General features: G+C 37.5%; 1 protein-coding gene across 1 annotated transcript in view; it reads left to right on the top strand.

Annotated features, from left to right (window-relative positions):
* DGKI (diacylglycerol kinase iota) overlaps positions 1–21,256 on the top strand; it is a 356,858-nt gene that overhangs the window by 216,794 nt on the left and 118,808 nt on the right. Inside the window, 1 exon segment of the mRNA XM_066362797.1 lies at positions 5,350–5,412. Coding sequence (XP_066218894.1) covers positions 5,350–5,412 — 63 coding nt within the window.

Here is a 21,256-nt window from a genome sequence, read left to right as displayed (position 1 = left end):
ATCATTACTGTGTTCCATACCAGATTGGTGATGCCTCTTCACTGACCCCTTGCATAGACATTGACCAGGACCTGCAGAAAATCATTAAGAGTGACTCAAGGGCTATGCAATGCATCCCATGAATGCATCCCAATGAATGCATTCTTTTATGTGTTGTTGAGAAGTCAGGCTGTCTGCCTCCTCTTCGCCCAGGTCACTTGGAGAGTGTTGGTTTCTCCAATAGCAGGAGGTTGGCAGAGCTGGGTTCGGGCTCATTGTCCCCATATGGCGTCTCCTTCTGCCTGCTGGTGAAACTGTCCTTCTCGTGATGCTCCCATTTTGGGGTCCTGTGCACAGTGATGCAGCAGCTCACTTTGCCATTCTGGGTGGCATCCTGTCGTCCGCATCTAACCTGACCCTCAACGCGACGCTTAAAGTGTATTCCACCTTGGCCATTTCCTTTCTTTGCCATCAAGATAAACTAATTTGGAATAAGGTAATAATGATTAAATGTTCCTTTTTTTTTTAAGCATCCCTTAATCTAATTTTTATTAACATGTCTATTTGGGGTAGGTGAAGGAGATGGAAAGAGATAGGGATGTGGGGCATTTTGGGGAATATCTTCTCTATATCCTGTCTATATGCCTAATCTGACTCAAGGTAAGATCATTTTAGGGCTCATCCTAGGGTCACTCTTCCGTCACAGTGAGGGACCCTCCAAAGTGCTCCCCGGTTTGTGGGCTGTGATGCATGTTACCTGTTTGTACCGAATGGCTGGCTTCCCCTAGTGCCCGTGAAACAAGGACATGCTTTGCTATGTATTTATTGAGTCAATGTGACAATCTACAGAGGTGCCTAGGATAAAGCAATAACACAGGCGCCAGAGCTCACTGCCAAAACCTGACCACCTCTCGTGCCGAGATGATGTATGTCGAAGAATGGCATTAGACAGGGCTCTTCAAGCGTTTTAGTGGTTGGTGTCTGCTTCCAAGTCTGAAGCAGGCATGAGAGACGCTCTCTCCTCTGCTTCCTCCTTTCCCAAGACGACTCGGGACTTCCCCAGCAGTTTCCTTAGATCATTCTCCCCGAGGTTTGGTTAGCTGCATCACTTGTTTTATTTGCATTTTGCAGCTAGTGAAACTCCTAACTTATTCCTGATGCTTTTACCTTCTGTTAGGTTGCCTATACCATGGTTGAGTTTCTATGTTAAAAAATAAGATGTCAGCAACAATATATGGTTGACCACGTTCTCTCTAGAAACCTTAGCGGTAAGCCATGAACCGTTGCGTTGGGGGAAGTCTCTGAACCACCAGTGAAAAGCCAAGTCTGACATCGTACTGTGGCTCGGGCTGTGTTGGGTCAATTGTAGCTAGTTTGTGAAGAAGTTATAATATAGCTAAAAATTCTTAGTAGCTACAGGCAAGGAACTCCTATTCTCATGTCTGGACCTTCTATGTTTAATCATCTTATCAGACAGGAAATTGTTTTCAGGTTTTTCATTTCAAGCACCTCTTGCCTTTGAGAAAGAATTTGTATTTGCTTAGTAATTGTAGCGTTAAGACTTCACTTAGGCTTTCTTCACATAAAAACAAATATAAATGTATTTGTTTGTACTCATGGCACACATAGCAGATGCTGTGACTCCATAGATTTAGCTGCACAGGTGTTCAATAAGCCATCTCAACTCAAAAATAGGTGCATGCCACCAGGGGGCAATAGTGGCTCCATCAAAGCAGCCTTGGGTCATAAGAAAGACCTAGGAGAAATGACGACAATGCTTTTGAATTTTAAAAAGAAGACATATACCTTAAAAATAGCAAAAATCTTTATTACAACTTATGATGAAAATTCTTTTAACACTGTATTTTTAGAAAACCAATATAAGTGGTGTGTTTTCAAAGGAAAGTGAACCACCTAGTTCTTATATAAAACGTGCTCACTAAACCTTAATATCTTTCACCTTCTTATCTTTTTTACTTCCTGAGATTAGATTGCTTTTTTTTCTATTTTTCTAGAAACTCTTGTTTTGAAATATAACTTCTATCACTAGATTTTTAAGTGGAGTTTTCAGTGTAAGGGCAGCCTGGCCATTAGACCTTTTTAAATAAGTTTTCTTCCACCTGCTGAGTCTGCCAAGGTTTTCTCCCTTTTCAGCCAGGATTGTATAAAGTTCACTGTAGCAGCCAAGTCAGAAAGAGATCATTGAACATATGTCTTTATTTCCTTCCTTCATTTTTTCCATCCTTCTTTCCCATTTTTTCTTTTCTGTCTTCCTTTCTCCCTTTCTTATTTTTTTTTAAAACTAGGACTATATAGTTTCTTCTGTTTCATTTGCCTGTCTTTTTCAGAATAAGGAGAACTAGTTTAAACTGGCTTAAGAATTTTAGTTTAGAAAAACTCTGTGTGTTGGGAGGGAGGGGAGTTTCTCGGTCAGACGAGAGTCGTTTTTCCATTCATCTTAAGAATTATCCTCTGTTCACATAACATGTTAACTGAATATTTGAGGTTTAAGTGTTTGAAGTTTAAGATGTTGTGGTTCCCTGTGCAGCTGTTTCCCTTTTCTGCTTAAACGCCAGTGCTCCTCGGGGATTAACCCTTTCTCTGGGAGATCACATCAGCACCTCAGGTTTCATTTATGACTGACAAGCTAATGCCTCTCAGATCTGTATCTTCTGAAAAGGTTTCTTCTAAACATTGAAGACTCACCCCTAGATATCTGAAAGTCTTATAACAGCACCAGATTGCATAGACTACTACTAAGGGACTCATTAATTCTATTTCTTTTGCCTCCTCTCCTCCTCACCCAGTGAGCCTTTCTTATTCCCACGTGTGGAAGTGGAACCACCTTCCATTCATTCACAATGTCCCTGGCCCCTGGAGTCCTCTGAGTCACTTTCACTTTTATACATCCAGTGCCATCTTTGAAATCTACATCCTCTCTAATCCTCACATCTTGAACTCTCACACCGTCTCTCCATCCTGTCTGCTGGTTGTCTCCCAGTAGCACTGCTAAAATATGCTCATAATTGATTTCCTTATTTCCAGTGTCGCTGCCCTTCACTCAATGGTCTTTTCCAATAGCCTAGTTAGAACGACTTTTCCTAAAAAATGTTAAGCCCGTATCCTTAGCTTACAGACTCTTACAGACTTTGTGACAATTGCCTTCTTCAACCTCGTCTTCCTATGCTCCATAGAGCATTGCTATTCCTGCAGCACCAGCCTGTTGTGTGCCTCCTCTTATTTTTGCATTTCTGTTGCCCTCCTCACCTCCTTTCATCTACAAACTCTCCCTCAATTTCAAGGCTGCATTGAAATCCCTACGAGTCCTTTTCTGTCTACTTCTAGACATTAAATGCACCACTCAGTGTTCCTATAGTGTTCTTGCTTACACCATTTATCAGAACTAGTGCAATCATTGGTTTACTTGTTTCTTTCTCCTGTTCTGTGGGAAAGCCCTGGAGTTTTACTCTTAGGGTACCCTGTACCTATCAGTGTGTCTGAGACTCATGGTTACTTATTGAATAGGTGGCTCACACATGAATCAGATCTGTTATATTTCTCCAAAACTATTTATAAAATAATATGTGTAAAAATCTCCCGAATATCAAACTAATGGAGGAAATGTCTTGACCATATTTTATGATAATAACTGGAAGAATTTCAAGTTCTTGTTCACATGAACAGCTAGAAGAAGTCCTGTGAGAAACGTTCAATAGTGGGCCTTCATCATGTTACTGGAGCTTCATTTGTGCAAAAAGGGAAAGATAATTTTTTAAAAGAACTTTCTTTGCTTATAATTCCCATTTTTTATTGCTATACACAAACTAAAAGGCTAGGCCCATTTATGTTCCGTAGTGCTGTCTCTATTGGTACAGGAGTATATCTCATTATATTATGGTTTATGCATCTACTTAAAATAGGAACTCTAGCAAATATCTTCCCACATAAAAGTAATAAAGATTTATTTAGGTTCATTTTCATGTATAGTAATGTGGTAGCCAGATAAATTCAAAATGCATTTTTGAAAAGATCAGAAATTTTACGTGATTTATTGTTTTGGGAGGTCTTAAGCTAGCTGTTACCCTGAGCTCACTAGTAATAAAGACTACATTGTTAAGGGTGATTGCATTGGTCAAGGGCAAAATTTCTGGTTGACAACTTTGTCTTGGACAACCAGAGTCAGTCTGTCAACCTGGATGCTGAGAAATATTATTGGTTATAACCAATAGTCCTTTGGGAGTAATAGGGAGTTACTTCAAGAATGATTTTACATGAGAATTTATATACCTAGCAGAAAAGCTATGTCTATTGTAATTCTAGTGAAACTGTTCAAATCGTCTGAGAGTAGAATTAGGTAAAAGTGACAGGAAATTTGGGGTTTAGTTTCTTGAATTCTACATTTTGTCTTTTCTAATAACCACTCAAGATTCTCTCCTTTATCTATGAAAGGACAAAAGGGAGATGTCATTTATATTTTCACTCTTCTACAAAGAATATGAGTGGAATTACATCTTCAGTGTGGTGAATTTAGGCTTTTGGAGTATTACCTTTAGAGTTCTTAAAAAGTCTTAAGAGTTTAAATGAAGGAAATTAAAGGTTTTCAAGATGGTTGTCTTTTGACATGAATACTCCCACAAAGCCCTGGAATCATGAGGACCAGGTAAAGGGATGAAATATATCTTGACTGTCCTCAGAGATGTGTTGACTGTGTCAGCCTACCTCTCATGTGTGTGTGTTAGTGTATGTGTATGAGTGTGTGTGTGTGTGTGTGTGTGTGTTGTACTTCCCTCTCCTTGAATGTCCTGAATGACCTAAACCAGTGGTTTTCAACCTTTTATACTTGGGGACCAGTGAAAATAGGAGAATTATTTCAGGGACCACTAAGGCAGAAATCATCCTGAGAATAAGTTATAAGAATAACTTGACTAAGATCATAAGTCTGTAATCATACAACATCGGGGTGGTTAACTCTCATGGACTGGCTAGAGATTTCTGATAGACCGGTCCATGTACTGGCGGTTGAAAAGCACTGAGAGCGCACGAGAGGAACATGGTAATCCGTCCTGGCCCGCAGCCCTGCCCAGCGCCAGCTCTCTCTCCGCATCTGCCCTGCATCCTGCCCTGAGCTCCAGTCTGTGGTTTGTCTTAGAGCCAGTGCTGCCATATGTCCTGTTGGCTTTGTCGCTGTCACTGGCATTTTGGATTATTTCCATGGCTGGCTTGATTTTCCTTCGCATTCACTGTTTGGTGACGCGCTCGTTTAATTTCTGTTTAAACTTTGTGTGTCTCTCTTTCTCTCTCCGGCTTGTTCCCTGTCTGTCCACGCTGTTGTGCTGACTGTCTCCGCTGCTCATTCCCTGCTGCCTCTAGCCTCCATCAGGTGCAAGCTGCGGACCTGCGGAGAGTGTCTGCCCCCCCTGGCTCCTTCACCATGTGAGTACAAAGCCGGTCAGTTTTTACATTGTCTCTCACCCATGTCTCCTCCTCAGGGTTGGAAGACCTGCAGCCTTTTCCTTCTCAGATCTGCTTCTCAGAGACCCGCCTAACCACCACTGCCTTCTATACCCCTTCTTTGCTTGGAGATGGAGCTCTGAAGTTCATTGTGTTCTGTTCATCTCCTTGCTCTATGAGTTCACAGTTTAATTGTTTTCTGATTAGATACCTTAGTGCCCATAATTCTGTAGGAGTGTACAAATTTCCATACTAAGCATTGGTTTTTATGGTAATATCACTGGACCATTTCTGTGGTCTGATATCTATGGGTCACGGAGGATGCTGACGAAGTAAGTGCCTGCTGACCTGGAGCTGTGGAGAGACCCCGAAAATTATGTATAGAGTTTTGAGTAGATGCACCTGCACCTGTGCCTTTTTATGGGTTGAGGATCCTTAATTGTAATAAAAGAGTGATAACCCAAAACTGTCATTGAGTCAGCAAAACATTTTATAGACAGTAATTTGTACTTAACACATGCTGCACTTTATTCTGGTGAAAACAGGAAAAAAGAAGATAGGTTTTTTGAGAATCCACTTTGGGACTGTGTTGTTGCATCTGTCTTGATCTTTCTTCTCTCTACCTTACATACGCTCAGCTAGCTTTTGTTATGTTTCAGGTCCTGTTGCAGGTGATTTACGTGTGTTGACTAATGTATTTCCCCACCAACCTTACAGCATAGGTGGAATCATTATCCCCATGTGGTACCTGAGTTGCCCGATACACTGCAACAGGTCACACAGCTAATGAGTGGCAGACTGGGATGCAAGGTCAGGCAGTCTGACTCCAGAATTTATGCTCTTAGCAGTTTATACTCTGCCCCCTTTCATCTGTAAAGATCCTTTCTGTTTCTCAGAGTCTGGTTGAATGAGTGGCTTTTCAAAAATCCTTTCTTTCTTGATTCTGGCTGTCAGAGTTAGCTACACCCTCACTGGAGTTCACTATTGACGAGCTTATAGGTCTCAAGATTTGGGACATTGGTATTAATGACATGAGTTCTATATCTCTGTGTCTCCCGCTCTAGACTTAGGCTACTTAAGATCACTGGCCATGTCTTCTTATGAATCTCTGTGAACCCAGATCTGATCACAGATCTGAACACAGAGTATTCTGAAAGCGAACGTAATTGTTGGCGGGTTGGTGGAATGAATGAATGAGAAAATCCAGGTCTATACTGAACTGTACATTGTCTAACATCTAGAGATATGCCAAAGTGATGTAATCTTATTTTCAACCCTCGTCTTACAGATACACATTTATTTATTTATAAAAGCTTTTTCTCAAAATATTTATTTTGTACTTGCTCTGTGTCAGAGACTGTTTCATATCGAAGGGTCAGCACAACAGAGTGCTGCCTTCAGGGACCTTAAAAATTGACGATCAATCAATCAATGAGAAGATAACATTTAATTTCCAACTGAGAGGTTACTGCTGGGGTATATTCTGTGTTCTGCACAAGGCCTGTCCAGCACACTTGAGTTCAAGCAATGGCTCTCAGTGGTCATTATTTTCAGCGGCTCTGTTTATGGGGTTCTAAGGATTAAGAGTGTCAGCAACAGAAGCATGTTAGTTGCCCTATTTCTATCACTATATATAAATTAAATGAGGTGCTTTTTTTTTTAAAATTTCAGGTGTCTATGCTATAGTGAGGTAGTTTGTCATGTTTTGATAGGGTAGGACAGGAAGGACACCTAGGTGTGGCCACTTTAAAACTAAAGTATTGATCTAAAATGTATTTATATGTAATATATTAAATGTTACATATTACAGATCTATATCTATATTAAATATCATATAGTATCTATTTAGATATATTTATATCTCTCCATATAGATTTAGATCTATAATATGTAACTGATTAAATACTTGTATAATAAAAAAATTATTAAATTTGCATATAATTATTCAAATAAGATAACAAAACACTGTCAAGTAGAGCAGGGAGCGAGGAGAAAAATCTAAGCACAACAGTGAGTATTGTTTTTATCTATTATGGCAGTGGTGACTTAGCTGTGACTCCCTCTCACCCTGCTATTTGCTAATTTCAGCAATGTTTAAAAATCACATTAATGTTTCTTTGATCTTCATGAAAGTCAGGACTCTAATATGCATCTCATACATAACTCTTTGCAACTTTGGCTTCTTTAACTGACCATAATGTACTTGGGTTTTAACAAAGTTGTTGCATGTAACAACCATTTCCCCTTTTTACTACTGAGTAGCATTTCTTTGTCTGGATGTTTTCATTTATTTACCCATTTGTGCACTGAAGGACATCTGGATCTGGGTTATGGCCAGCTGTGGGAAATTATTACTAGACCTGCCATGAACATTGATGAAAAGGTTTTGTGTAAACATAAGTTTTCATTTTTCTAGGTTAAACACCTAGAAATGGGATTCCTGGGTCATATGGTAAGTGTGTGTTTCACTTTATAAGAAACTGTTTTCTAGAATGGTTGTCCCGTTCTGTATTTCCACCAGCAGTGTGTGAGAGTTCCAGTTACTCCACATCCCTGCTATTGCTTACCATTTTCAGCATTTTCAAATTTTAATCATTTGATCATTCTAAGATGAGTGTCTTTTCATGTGATTATTTGTCTTCTATTTTAAACTCTTTCACGAAGCATCTGTTCAAGTCTTTTGCCAGTTGGGGGGGCTGTTTGTTTTCTTCCTGTTGAGTTTGGAAAATTTGTCATACACAGAGGGCAAAAGTGGGTTTATAGTTGTGAGTACATGAAACACTGAGTTCATTCTTGTATTCTTATTTATCAATTATTGTATTAATTTTCCATACTGTAAACCCACTTTTGCTCCACCCTGTGTTCTGGATGCAAGTCATTTGTTAAGTATGAGCTTTGTGAATATTTTTCTCAACAGTATATATCTTGTATTTTTATTCTTTTCATGATATCTTTTATAGAGCAAAAGTTTCAACTTTTGACAAAATTCACATTATCAGTTTTTTCTTTATAGAGCTATGGTTTGGTGTTATGTTCAAGAACTCTTTGTTTAACCTTAGGACATGAATATTTCCTCCTTTGTTTTTTCTTCTAGAAGTTTTATAGTTTTACATTTCACATTTAAGTCTATGATTTGTTTGAGTTAATTTTTGTGTAAGATGTGAAGCTTAGGTTAGTTGTGATTTATTATTATTATTTGCCACCATTGGTTAAAAAGACTATCTTTTCCCCTTGAATTGCCTTTACATTTTTATTCAAAATTAATTAGCAATAGGTAGATAGTTATGGATGTATATAAATATGAATATATTTGGATATATTATATATTTATTTCTGGACTCTGTTCTATCCTATGTATCTACATATCTTTGTCAATGCCATGTTGTTTTGATTATTGTGCCTTGAATATAAAATTTAAAATCTAGTTGTGTTGTTTTCCCAATTTTATTCTTTATTTTTGAAATTATCTTAGTTATTCAAGTTTTTTTTTTTGTTTTTTTGTTTGTTTGTTTGTTTGTTTTGGTCTTCCCACACACATTTTAGAACTGGCTTGCCTGTATCTCCAAATTCCCTTCTAGGACTTTTAGTGGAATTGTACTGAATCTGTAGATTGATTTGGGGACTATAGATGTCTTTATTATGCTGAGATTTCTAATTCATGAATACTGTATGTCTTTTCATTTGTTTTTGTATCATTGTTTTGTATTTTTCAACATATGGATCTTGTACATATTTTTGTTAGATTTGTACCTAAGTATTTTTTGGAGCTATTTTAAATGCTAGATTTTACAATGTTGGTTTCCAATTGTTCATTGCTAGTATATAGAACATAAAAGTACAATGAATTTGTCTGGTTGACCTTGTATCCTGTGGCCTTACTAAATTCACTTTTTAGTTCTAGGAATTTGGTAAAATCCTCAGAATTTTCTATAGAGTCACACTTGTTTGTGAGTAGAAATTATTTTATTTTTTTCTCTTCAATCTGTATGCCTTTTATTTATTTCTTTTGTCATATTGCTTTGGTTAGTATTTCTAGTGTGCTATTGAATAATGGTGGTGAGAGTGAACATTCTTGCTTTGCTTTTGATGTTAGAGGGGTATAATTTCATCTTTCACCATTAAGTATGATTATTAGTTGTAGATTTATTTGTTGACCCTAATAACAGTATGTAGTAATGATTGCTATTATTCTCATTCCACAGATGAGAAGACTGAGAATAAAAAATGTTAGAAAATTTACCTAAGTTTATAAAACTCTTTAGGTTAAGTTTAATACTCAGGACCATCTGCTTTGAAGGTAGCATCCATGACACTGAACTCTACTGTCAGTATAACCTTTGGTCATTTTCCTGTGTGTTTAAGTGTATTTCCCATGTGTGACTTATATATTTTAATCAGATCATACTATGTAAACTTTTCTCTTGGTAAGAAAATGTGGAGATGAACAATAACTTAGAATTGAATTTTGAGTGTTTCAGTTGTATCAGTCTTGATATTAGAAGTTTGCAGTTCAAGTGTTATTATAAGAAAAGTGTCAGAATGACAAACCCCAGTTGCAGGTAAATTTTAGTACTACTAAAGCACTTGAAGAGTCTTGTAGAATTGTTAGCAGCAGTATTTGGTTCATGAAAGAGGTTTGTTGCAAAGGATCGTGCTCTCATCTACAGGGGAGGGGAAGAGCCTGTGTTCTTCCCTTAGCAAAGGTGAGCACAGATCTCAGAATCTGGTGCGGTTATATAAAAACATAACATATTTAGGACTCCCTTAACATTTAAAATTGTATCTCTTTGCTTTTAAAATTTATTTTTAGAGGTGAATTATTCATGTCCATGGAGGTGTAGAACCAGTCTTATGAGTCAGCATTTCTTGCATAGGGGAAGGTCACTTCAAAAGTAAAGGGAATACTTACTCAAGTATTGCTGGCTTGCAGTGCAGGGTTTAAGGAGGCTGTTGCATAAGTCAACCTCAGGGGTAAGAAGGGGGTTGTTAGTGGGAAGGTTTGGGTATAGGATATCTGCCAGGACTATTGGGTGGGACCTCAGAGAGAAATAAATTCATGAAATTTTGTTTGTTCATTTAATCAAAATAAATTTTAAGAAATAAAATATAAAAAGCTGATCTTAAAAGTAATAGTTCAATAAACAAAACAGTTTACATATATATTTTAGATTATTCTACATACTTTGGCTTTTACAAGGAGAAGTTGAAATTAGGGTTTGAATAACCCTAATTAACCTGAATGGTATTGTTAAGCCATCAGGGTTTTCCAAGCCAGGTTGGAATTTTGGAAACTAAAAATATTATATTCCTCTCACTCTTCTAATATGTATCTTTCATAAATAATAGTTATAGGGCCAAAACAAAATGGATGTTCTTTTAGTGCATCTTTTTAGTAGGCATCTGTGCGAATTTGTGAGGGCTGCTGTAATAAAGTACCCAGATTAAGTAGTTAAACATGAGAATTTCTTTCCACGCAATTCTGGGAACGAGAGGTCTGAAATCATGGTGTTGGCCTCTCTCTTTGGCTTGTTGGTGGCCATCATCTTCCTGTGAATTCACATTTTCATCCCTCTGTGTCTGTGTTGTAATCTTTTCCTCTCTCTCTTAAAGACAGAGAAGGAAAGAGACAGGAAGGGAGAGAGATGAAAAGCATCAATTCTTCTTTGCAGCACTGTAGTTATTCATTGATTACTTCTCACACGTACCTTGACTGGGGTTCAGGTCAAGCCAGTGACCCCTTGCTCAAGTTGGTGACCTTGCAGTTTCAAACCTGGGACCTCAGCATTCCAGGTCTATCATCCACTGCACCACCACCAGTCAGGCTGTAATTTCTTTTTTTTTATTGGTTTTAATTTGTTGTGTTTACATAGTTACATTTGTACCCCTAATATATCTCCCTCCCTCCCTGTTCTTTTTTTTTTTTTAATTAATTATTTATTTATTTATTACAGAGACAGAGTGAGTCAGAGAGAGGGATAGACAGGGACAGACAGACAGGAACGGAGAGAGATGAGAAGCATCAATCATTAGTTTTTCATTGCGCATTGCAACACCTTAGTTGTTCATTGATTGCTTTCTCATATGTGCCTTGACCGCGGGCCTTCAGCAGACCGAGTAACCCCTTGTTCGAGCCAGCAACCTTAGGTTCAAGCTGGTAGGCTTTTCCTCAAACCAGATGAGCCCGCACTCCAGCTGGGGTCTCAAACCCGGGTCCTCTGCATCCCAGTTCGATGCTCTATCCACTGCACCACTGCCTGGTCAGGCCCTCCCTGTTCTTTTTGATATCCCCTTTGCCCCCTCCCCTTACCGCCTTCTGCCCTTACCTCCATAATTTACTATCCTGCCCTCTATCTCTCTGTGTTATGTTTACATACTTTCACTAATGTCTTTCCTTTTTTTGATCCCCTCCTCTCTTCCCCTTTCCCTGTGGACTCTTTGAACCCTTCTCTGCCTCTCTTCCATTCCTCAGTTTTCATTATTCATTGGATTCCTCATATGAGTGAAGTCATATATTTTTATTTCTCTGCCTGGCTTATTTTGCTTAGCATAATAGACTCCAGGTCCATCCATGTTGCCACAAAGGGTAAGATTTTCTTCTTTTTCATGGCTATGTAGTATTCCATTGTGTATATGTACCACAGTTTTTGATCCACTCCTCTACTGATGGATGATAGGGGTGTTTCCAGATGTTGGCTATTGTAAACAATGCTGCAGTAAACATGGGGGTGCATTTCTTCTTTTGAATTGGTGATTCGTTATTCTTAGGATATATTCCTAAAAGTGGGATGGCTGGGTCAAAAGGCAGTTCTATTTTTAATTTTTTTTGAGGAATCTCCATATTGTTTTCCACAGTGGCTGCACCAGTCTGCATTCCCACCAGCAATGCAGGAGGGTGCCCTTTTCTTCACACCCTCTCTAGCACTTGCTTTGTGTTGTTTTGTTAACGAGCACCATTCTAACAGGTGTGAGGTGGTATATCATTGTGGCTTTAATTTTCATTTCTCTAATGATTAGTGATGTTGAACATTTTTTCATATGCCCTTTGGCCATCTGTATGTCCTCTGTAGACAAGTGTCTATTCAGTTCTTTTGCCTGATTTTTGATTGGATTGTTTGCTTTCCTGGTGTTGAGTTTTATAAGTTCTTTGTCGATTTTGGTTATTAACCCCTTATTGGACGTGTTGGCAAATATGTCTCCCATTGTGTGGTTTGTCTTTTTATTTTGTTCATGTTGTCTTTTGCTGTGCAAAAGCTTTTTAGTTTCATCTAGTCCCATTTGTTCATCCTATCCTTTATTTCACTTGCCCGTGGAGTTAAATCAGCAAATATATTGCTGCGAGAGATGTTGGCAATAAGCTCTCCAACTTACATTCAAGTCTTTTATTCATTTTGAGTTTATTTTTGTGACTAGTGTAAGTTGGTGGTCTAGTTTAGTTTTTTTGCATGTATTTGTCCAATTTTCCCAGCACCATTTGTTTAAGAGATTGTCTTTACTCCATTGTATGCTCTTACCTCCTTTGTCAAATATCAGTTGTCCATAGAGCTGTGGGTTTATTTCTGGATTCTCTGTTCTGTTCCATTGATCTATATGCCTGTTCTTATGCCAGTACCAAGCTGTTTTGAGTACAATGGCCTTGTAGTATAACTTGATATCAGGACGTGTGATACCCTCCACTTTATTTTTCTTTTTCAAGATTGCTGAGGTTATTTGTGTTCTTCTTTGGTTTCATATAAATTTTTGGAATATTTGTTCTATATCTTTGAAGTATGACTGGTAATTTAATAGGAATTGCATTGAATTTGTATATTGCTTTGGGTAGTATAGACATTTTAATGATATTTATTCTTCCTTTCCATAAACACAGTATGTGCTTCCACTTATTTGTATCTTCCTTGATTTCTTTTATCTATGTTTTATAGTTTTCCGAGAACAGATCTTTAACCTTCTTGGTTAAATTTACTCCTAAGTACTTAATTTTTTTGGTTGTAATAGTGAAGAGGATTGTTTCCTTAATTTCTCTTTCTGACATTTTATTGTTGGTGTATATAAATGCCACTGATGTCTGAATATTGATTTTTTTTGTTTTTAATTAATTTTATTGAGGTGACATTGATAAATCAAGGTACATGTGTTCAGAGAAAACATCTCTAGGTTATTTTGACATTTGATTATGCTGCATTCCCATCACCCAAAGTTCAGTTGTCTTCTGTCACCTTCTAACTGGTTTTCTTTGTGCCCCTCCCCTTCTCCAACCTCCTCCCTCTCCTCCTCCGCGCACTGTAACTCCCACACTCCTGTCCATGTCTCTGAGTCTCATTTTTATGTCCCACCTATGTATGGAATCATATAGTTCTTAGTTTTTTCTGATTTACTTATTTCACTCAGTATAATGTTATCAAGGTCCATCCATGTTGTAAATGATCCGATGTCATCATTTCTTATGGCTGAGTAGTATCCCATAGTATATATATATACCAAAGCTTTTTAATCCACTTGTCCACTGACGGATTCTTGGGCTGTTTCCAGATTTTCGCTATTGTGAACAATGCTGCCATAAACATGGGGGTGCATTTCTTCTTTTGAAACAGTGCTATGGTTTTCTTGGGGTATAGTCCTAAAAGTGGTATAGCTGGGTCAAAAGGCAGTTCGATTTTTAATTTCTTGAGGAATCTCCATACTGTTTTCCAAAGTGGCTGCACCAGTCTGCATTCCTACCAGCAGTGCAGGAGGGTTCCCTTTCTCCACATCCTCTCCAGCACTTATTCACTTATTCTGTGTTGTTTTGTTGATGAGCGCCATTCTGATTGGTGTGAGGTGATATCTCATTGTGGTTTTAATTTGCATTTCTCTAATGATTAGTGATGTTGAGCATTTTTTCATATGCCTATTGGCCATCTGTCTGTCCTCTTTGGAGAAGTGTCTATTCATTTCTTTTGCCCATTTTTTTTTTTTTTTTGGATTTTTCTGAAGCTGGAAACGGGGAGGCAGTCAGACAGACTCCTGCATGCGCCCGACCAGGATCCACCGGCACGCCCACCAGGAGGCGATGCTCTGCCCATTCGGGCGTCGCTCTATTGTGACCAGAGCCACTCTAGCGCCTGGGGCAGAGGCCAAGGAGCCATCCCCAGCGCCCGGGCCATCTTTTGCTCCAATGGAGCCTCGGCTGTGGGAGGGGAAGAGAGAGAGAGACAGAGGAAGGAGAGGGGGAGGGGTGGAGAAGCAGATGGGCGCTTCTCCTGTGTGCCCCGGCCGGGAATTGAACCTGGGACTTTCGCACGCCAGGCCGACGCTCTACCACTGAGCCAACCAGCCAGGGCCGCCCATTTTTTGATTGGATTGTTTGTCTTCCTGGTATTGAGTTTTACAAGTTCTTTATAAATTTTGGTTATTAACCCCTTATCAGATGTATTGTCAAATATATTCTTGCATTGTGTAGTTTGTCTTTTTATTCTGTTCTTATTGTCTTTAGCTGTGCAGAAGCTTTTTAGTTTGATACAGTCCCATTTGTTTATCCTGTCTTTTATTTCACTTGCCCGTGGAGATAAATCGGCAAATATATTGCTGCGAGAGATGTCAGAGAGCTTACTGCTTATGTTTTCTTCTAAGATGCTTATGGTTTTACAGCTTACATTTAAGTCTTTTATTGATTTTATAACCTGCCACCATGCTGAATTTATTTATCAGTTCCAGTAGTTTTTTTGACTGAGACTTTAAGGTTTACTATGTACAGTATCAAGTCATCAGCAGATAGTGAAAGTTTTACTTATTCTTTTCCAATTTGGATGCCTTTTATTTCTTCATCTTGTCTGATTGCTGTGGCTAGGACTTCCAGAACTATGTTGAATAACAGTGGTGAAAGGGGGCACCCCTGCCTTATTCCTGTTCTTAAGGGGATTGCTTTTAATTTTTGCCCATTGAGTATGATGTTGGCTGTGGGTTTGTCACAGATGGCCTTTATAATGTTGAGATATGTTCCCTGTATTCCCAGTTTGCTGAGAGTTTTTATCATAAATGGGTGCTGGATTTTATCAAATGCTTTTTCTGCATCTATTGATATTATCATGTGGTTTTATCCTTCCTTTTGTTTATGTCATGAATCACATTGATTGATTTGTGAATATTGCACCAGCCTTGCCTCCCTAGAATAAATCCCACTTGATCATGATGTGTGATTTTTTTTTCATGTATCGCTGCATCCAATTTGCTAATATTTTGTTGAGAATTTTAGCATTTAAGTTCATCAGGGATATTGGCCTATAGTTTTCTTTCTTTGTAGTGTCTTAACCTGGTTTTGGAATAAGTATTATGTTTGCTTCATAAAAAATGTTTGGAAGTTTTTCCTCGAATTTTTTGAAATAGCTTGAGGAGGATAGGAGTTAGTTCTTCTTTGAATATTTGGTAAAATTCGCCTGTGAAGCCATCAGGCCCAGGACTTTTGTTTGCTGGGAGTTTTTTGATAACTCTTTCAATCTCTTTTGGTGTAATCGGTCTATTTAGGTTTTGATTTTTCCATATTGATTTTTGAATGATTATATTTTTCAAGGAATTTATCCATTTCATTGAGGTTGTCCCATTTTGGGGCATACAATTCTTCATAGTATTTTCTTACAATCCTTTGTATTTCTGCTGTGGCAGTTGTTACTTCTCTCTCATTTCTAATTTTATTTATTTGAGCCCTCTCTTTTTTTTTTGGTGAGTCTGGTTAAAGGTTCATGAATTTTGTTTACCTTTTCAAAGAACCAGCTCTTGGTTTTATTGATCTTTTGTACTTTTTTTTTTTGCCTCTATGCCATTTATTTCTACTCTGATCTTTATTATTTCCTTCCTTCTACTTCCTCTAGGCTTTACTTGTTGTTCTTACTCTAGTTCTTTTAGATGCAGGGTTGTTTATTTGATATTTTTCTTCTTAAGATATGCCTGTAATGCTACGAACTTCCCTCTCAGGACTGCTTTTGTTGTGTTCCATAAATTTTGTGTTGTTGTATGTTCATTTTCGTTTGTTTTAAGGAATTTTTATATTTCTTCCTTGATCTCATTGTTAACCTATTCATTATTTAATAGCATGCTGTTTAGTCTCCAACTCTTTGAATGTTTTTCAGTTTTTCTATTGTAGTTGATTTCTACTTTCATGCCATTGTGGTCAGAGAAGGTGCTTGATATGATTTCAGTCTTCTTAAATTTATTAAGGCTTGTTTTGTGTCCTAACATGTGGTCTATCCTAGAGAATGTACCGTGAGCACTTGAAAAGAATGTATATTCTGCTGCTTGGAGGTGAAAGGTTCTAAAGATATCTATAAATCCAGTTGATCTAGTGTGTCATTTAAGGCTACTGTTTCTTTGTTAATTTTCTGTCTGGAGGTTCTATCCATTGGTGTTAGTGGGGTATTAAAATCCCCTACTATTCAATATTATAGTATTGCTTTTGATTTTGCCCTTTTTGTCCATCAAATTCTGTTTTATATATTTAGGTGCTCCTATATTAGGCACATATATATTTATAATAGTTATATCTTCCTGTTGTAATGCTCCTTTTATCATTATATAGTGACCTTCTTTATCTCTTACTATACCCTTTGTTTTAAAGTTTATTTTGTGAGATATTAGTATTGTTACCCCAGCTTTTTATTCCTTTCTGTTTGCATGAAATATATTTTTCCATCCCTTTACTCTCAGTCTATGTGTATCTTCTGTTCTGAGGTGGGTTTCTTATAGACAGCATATGTCCAGATCCTGTTTTCTTATCCATGCAGCTACTCTATGTCTTTTGATTGGAGCATTTAATCCAGTTACATTTAAGGTTATTATTGATATGTAGTTGTTTATTCTATTTTATTCTATAATCCTCTTTTTCTCTATTTCTTTTTTCCTTTGCTCTTTCTACAGCAAGCCCCTTAACATTTCCTTCAGTACTGGTTTGGTTGTAATGAATTCCTTGAGTTTTGTTGGGTTTTTTTTTTTGGTCTGGTCTGGGAAGTTTTTTATTTTTTCTTCAATTTTAAATGATAATCTTGCTGGATAGAGAAGTCTTAGCTGTAGACTCTTGTTTTGCATTACTTTAAATATTTCTTGCCATTCCCTTCTGGCCTCAAGTGTTTCTGTTGAAAAGTTGGATGTCATCCTTATGGGGTCTCCTTTATAAGTAATTGACTTTCTTTCTCTTGCTGCTTTTAGTATTTTTTCTTTATCTCTTAACTTTGGTATTTTAATTATGATGTATCTTGATGTAGGCCTGTTGGGTTTCTTTTTATCAGGAACCTGTGCTTCTTGAACTTGTGTGACTTTTTCCTTCATCAATTTAGGAAAGTTTTCAGTTATGATTTCTTCAAACAGTTTCTCTATCCCTTGTTCTTTCTCTTCTCCTTCAGGAACCCCTATGATGCAGATTTTATTTCTCTTCATATTGTCACAGAGTTCTCTTATAGTTTCCTCAGACTTTTTGAGCCTCTTTTCTTTTTGCTGCTCTTTTTCTGTGTTTTTATTTATCTTGTCCTCTAAATTGCTGATTTGATCCTCTGCTTCATCCAGCCTGCTGTTGATTTCTTCTAGTGTAGTCTTCATTTCTGATATTATAATTGCCATTTGTGATTGATTCTTTTTTATGGTTTCAGTGTCCTTTTTGATTCTTGCAATTTCTTTATTTAGGTGATCATTAAGTCCATTATCATAGTTTTGAGATCCTTAAGCATCCTAACAATCATTATTTTAAACTCTGCATCCAGTCATTTGATTACCACCATCTAATTCAGTTCTTATTCCGGGGATTTTTCTTGTTGATTCATATGGTTACATTCCTCTGTCTTCCCATTCTTTCTGTGTATGCTTTGCAAGCTTGTTAGAGTAGTGGTTTGAGGTTGGTTTATGGAATGCAGTTTCTTCTTCAGGACTTTATTCCTCAGCCTCTGCTGGTTACTTGGATTTTAATTCTCCTTAACTAGTAGACCCACTTAAAAGTCTTAATTTCCCTGTTGTTTGTTTGCTGAGTCCAGCAGAAAGTATCTGTGTTTGCTGATCTTAGTAGGGAGCTTCTATGTTTGCTGATTCCAGAAGGGGGCTTCTCTGTTTAGGAGGAGGGAAATGGGCATATCTTGTTTTTTGTTTTTTTCTTGGCCCCAGTTGAAACTGTATCCAGTAATGCTGTTGGTGTGGCCTCTGAGAAACTGAAAGTGTGTTCTGCCCAGTGCCTCTCCAGGGGCAAGGCACACAGTATGAAGGGGAAGGTGTAACTCAGGTCTCCCAGGAAACCTGAGTCACTGCCCCTCCCCATTTACTTCCTCCTTTTAGAACAACCTTTAGTGCTGATTGGAGCTGGAGAGCTTTTTGGAGGTGGATCAACTGGTTCCACACTAGACTTGTGCAGGGCAGAGGGAGTGACCCCTCCCCCAGCTATGGCCACCTCAGCACTGAAGAATTACTCAACTCAGGTCAGCATCTCCATGTCTCAGCCTCCCCACTCTCCTCATGCATGACCAGTCCTCTCAGCCCTCCTTGCCCCTGGAGCCCCAGGCAAGTGGCTGTGAGTGATATTTTCTGTGCTGGCCCTTTAAGGCTGCACTTTCTTTTGCTAGCCACTTCCCACAAACTTCTAGAACTCTCGCTTTTCTCCCCACTCAATGCTGTCAGGCTGTCTTCTCCAGTCCCTGGGTTTCTAGGCAGGGGTTCCAATCCTGGGACTGAAGCCCTGCCTCTTAAGGTCTCTCTCCTTGCAATGAGAGCCTTTCTGGACCCTTAGCCTTAGCCTCCCCTCACTCCTGGGAGCAGCAGGAGCCCCCATCCCACCCACATATTCCCTTCCAGGATCGGTATGGATCTTCTCTGCTCCTTGGTTTTTGAGTCCTTTTCTTTTAGTCCAAAGCTGGTTTTTCACGATGATTATTCTTAAATTAATTTATAATCCAGTTTGGTCATGGGAGGTGGCTGTCTGTGCGTCTGCCTACTCCACTGCCATCTTGGAATCTGTAATCTCTTATTATAAGAACTCTAGTCAGTTTGGATGAGGTCCACCCATAAACTTTATTTAATTTTAATTTCTCTTTAAAAACTTTATTTCCAAATATGGTTATATTCTGAGGTACTGGGGGATAGGACTTCAGCATATAAACTTTTGGGGACACAACCCAACCTATAATAGCATTGTATTAGATAAACTGGAATTTTAGTTTTTTCCTGCCATCAATTATGTGAAGATTGAATTTTGTGTATATTACATGTATTGATAGTTTAATTTGTTAATATATATATATATTTAGTGGTATAAGAAGGGCTGAAGGACATTGTTCTTTTATCTAAAGCAGATTCTCTGTGCTAATTACATGGGTAAAATAAGGTTGTTGACTTGTCTGGACACAAATTCATTTTTCCTGTAAAATAAGTAAGGTAGTGAGCAATATAAACTTTAAAAGTGTTTGAATCTGAATTCCTGAAACATTATTATAATAAAACCACTATAGAAATACAGACTATAAAAGGAAAGGAAAAGGAATCATTTTGCTAGTCTTTGTGAATAAAAAATTTATTTACATATGGATTCTCCACCCAGAAAAAAAAACAAAACAATTAAATACTTTTAGAAAGTATTCATTTATATCTTTATAATAACATTACAACTGCAATGTTATTAATGGATTTACTACATTTAGAGAGAGAGAAAAAGGAAGTTTTCAGTTTTTACTCTGGTATAACTGATACTATATTATAGTCTTCAATAGAGTAACAAGAACGTGTCAGTAACAAAGAAATCTAGATGCTTGTTTTCAGCGTTCCAAGAGGGTGTTTGTTTTAGATCCCTTCACTGAGGTGGTAATGAATTTCATTTCATTTGTAAGAAAACTTCCATTTAATTATACCAGTGCAATTGAGTTGTCTTGGTCTGTCATAATACCACAAAAACACTTTTATGAAATGAAGAGAGTACCTTTTTAAAGGCATGAAAAGAAAATTCTTGTTGATGCTTGATTTAATTAATCCCCAGAACTCATCATCATATTTTGTGTCCGGTGAAATTCTAAACCTGAATTCAGAAAGTTCCAAAGTTGCAGCTACAATATTTGACTAAAATAAAAGGGGCATGGGAAGAATTACAAAAGAAACAAAGAAGTCAAAGTTTTTAATGTTGTATTTCAGATAACTGTAATTATTTTCTTTTTCTTGATTAATTATTGAGACTCAACTTCTCTTGAGAAGTTGTTTATGTCCTCTAATTGGGTCATAAATTAGTCTTTTGGTTTGATGGTATCTTGTTGCCCAGGCTAAGTAAAATAATTACGTGTTTTCTTGAAGAAAGGTTCTTGGCTTATGAATATGTTAGGATATTACCTTTGGTAGAGACACCAGCCTCTTTACTATGGTAAGTGGAAGGAGAGAAAGAAATGGTTCAAGCAAAAGTACCCCAAATTATTTTCACATTTTACTATCACATTCTCAACAGAAATGATTTTTTCTCTCTTTCATTGTTTTCCTTTTAGTTGATATTTTTTTACTAGTTATTTCATTTTGGTTTATTCTTTATCATCTGAGTGGACTAAATTCTTAGAGTAGACTAAATTCAAATAGTAGACTAATTTCTTAGTCCACCACTAAAAGTATATCTTAAGGAACTGTTCCCTCAAGTTTACTATCAAATTTTACAAGGTTATTTTTGTTGATTAGTAATTGTGGTAGTAGTGGTCCAATTGTCAAATGAGTTTTACAAGTTTGGTTCTAGCAATGTGTCTTTATTCTGTTCTTACATCAACAAGAAGAGTGGTTCAATAAAAAAATTTGTAGTCATTGGATCAGGCATTAGAGAAAGGTGATGAAAAGTTTCCACCTAATTGCCTAAATTGTTCAG

Source organism: Saccopteryx leptura, chromosome 2 (assembly GCF_036850995.1).
Source record: "Saccopteryx leptura isolate mSacLep1 chromosome 2, mSacLep1_pri_phased_curated, whole genome shotgun sequence".
Classification (NCBI taxonomy): Eukaryota; Metazoa; Chordata; class Mammalia; order Chiroptera; family Emballonuridae; genus Saccopteryx; species Saccopteryx leptura.
This window is presented reverse-complemented; position numbering and strand designations above follow the sequence as displayed.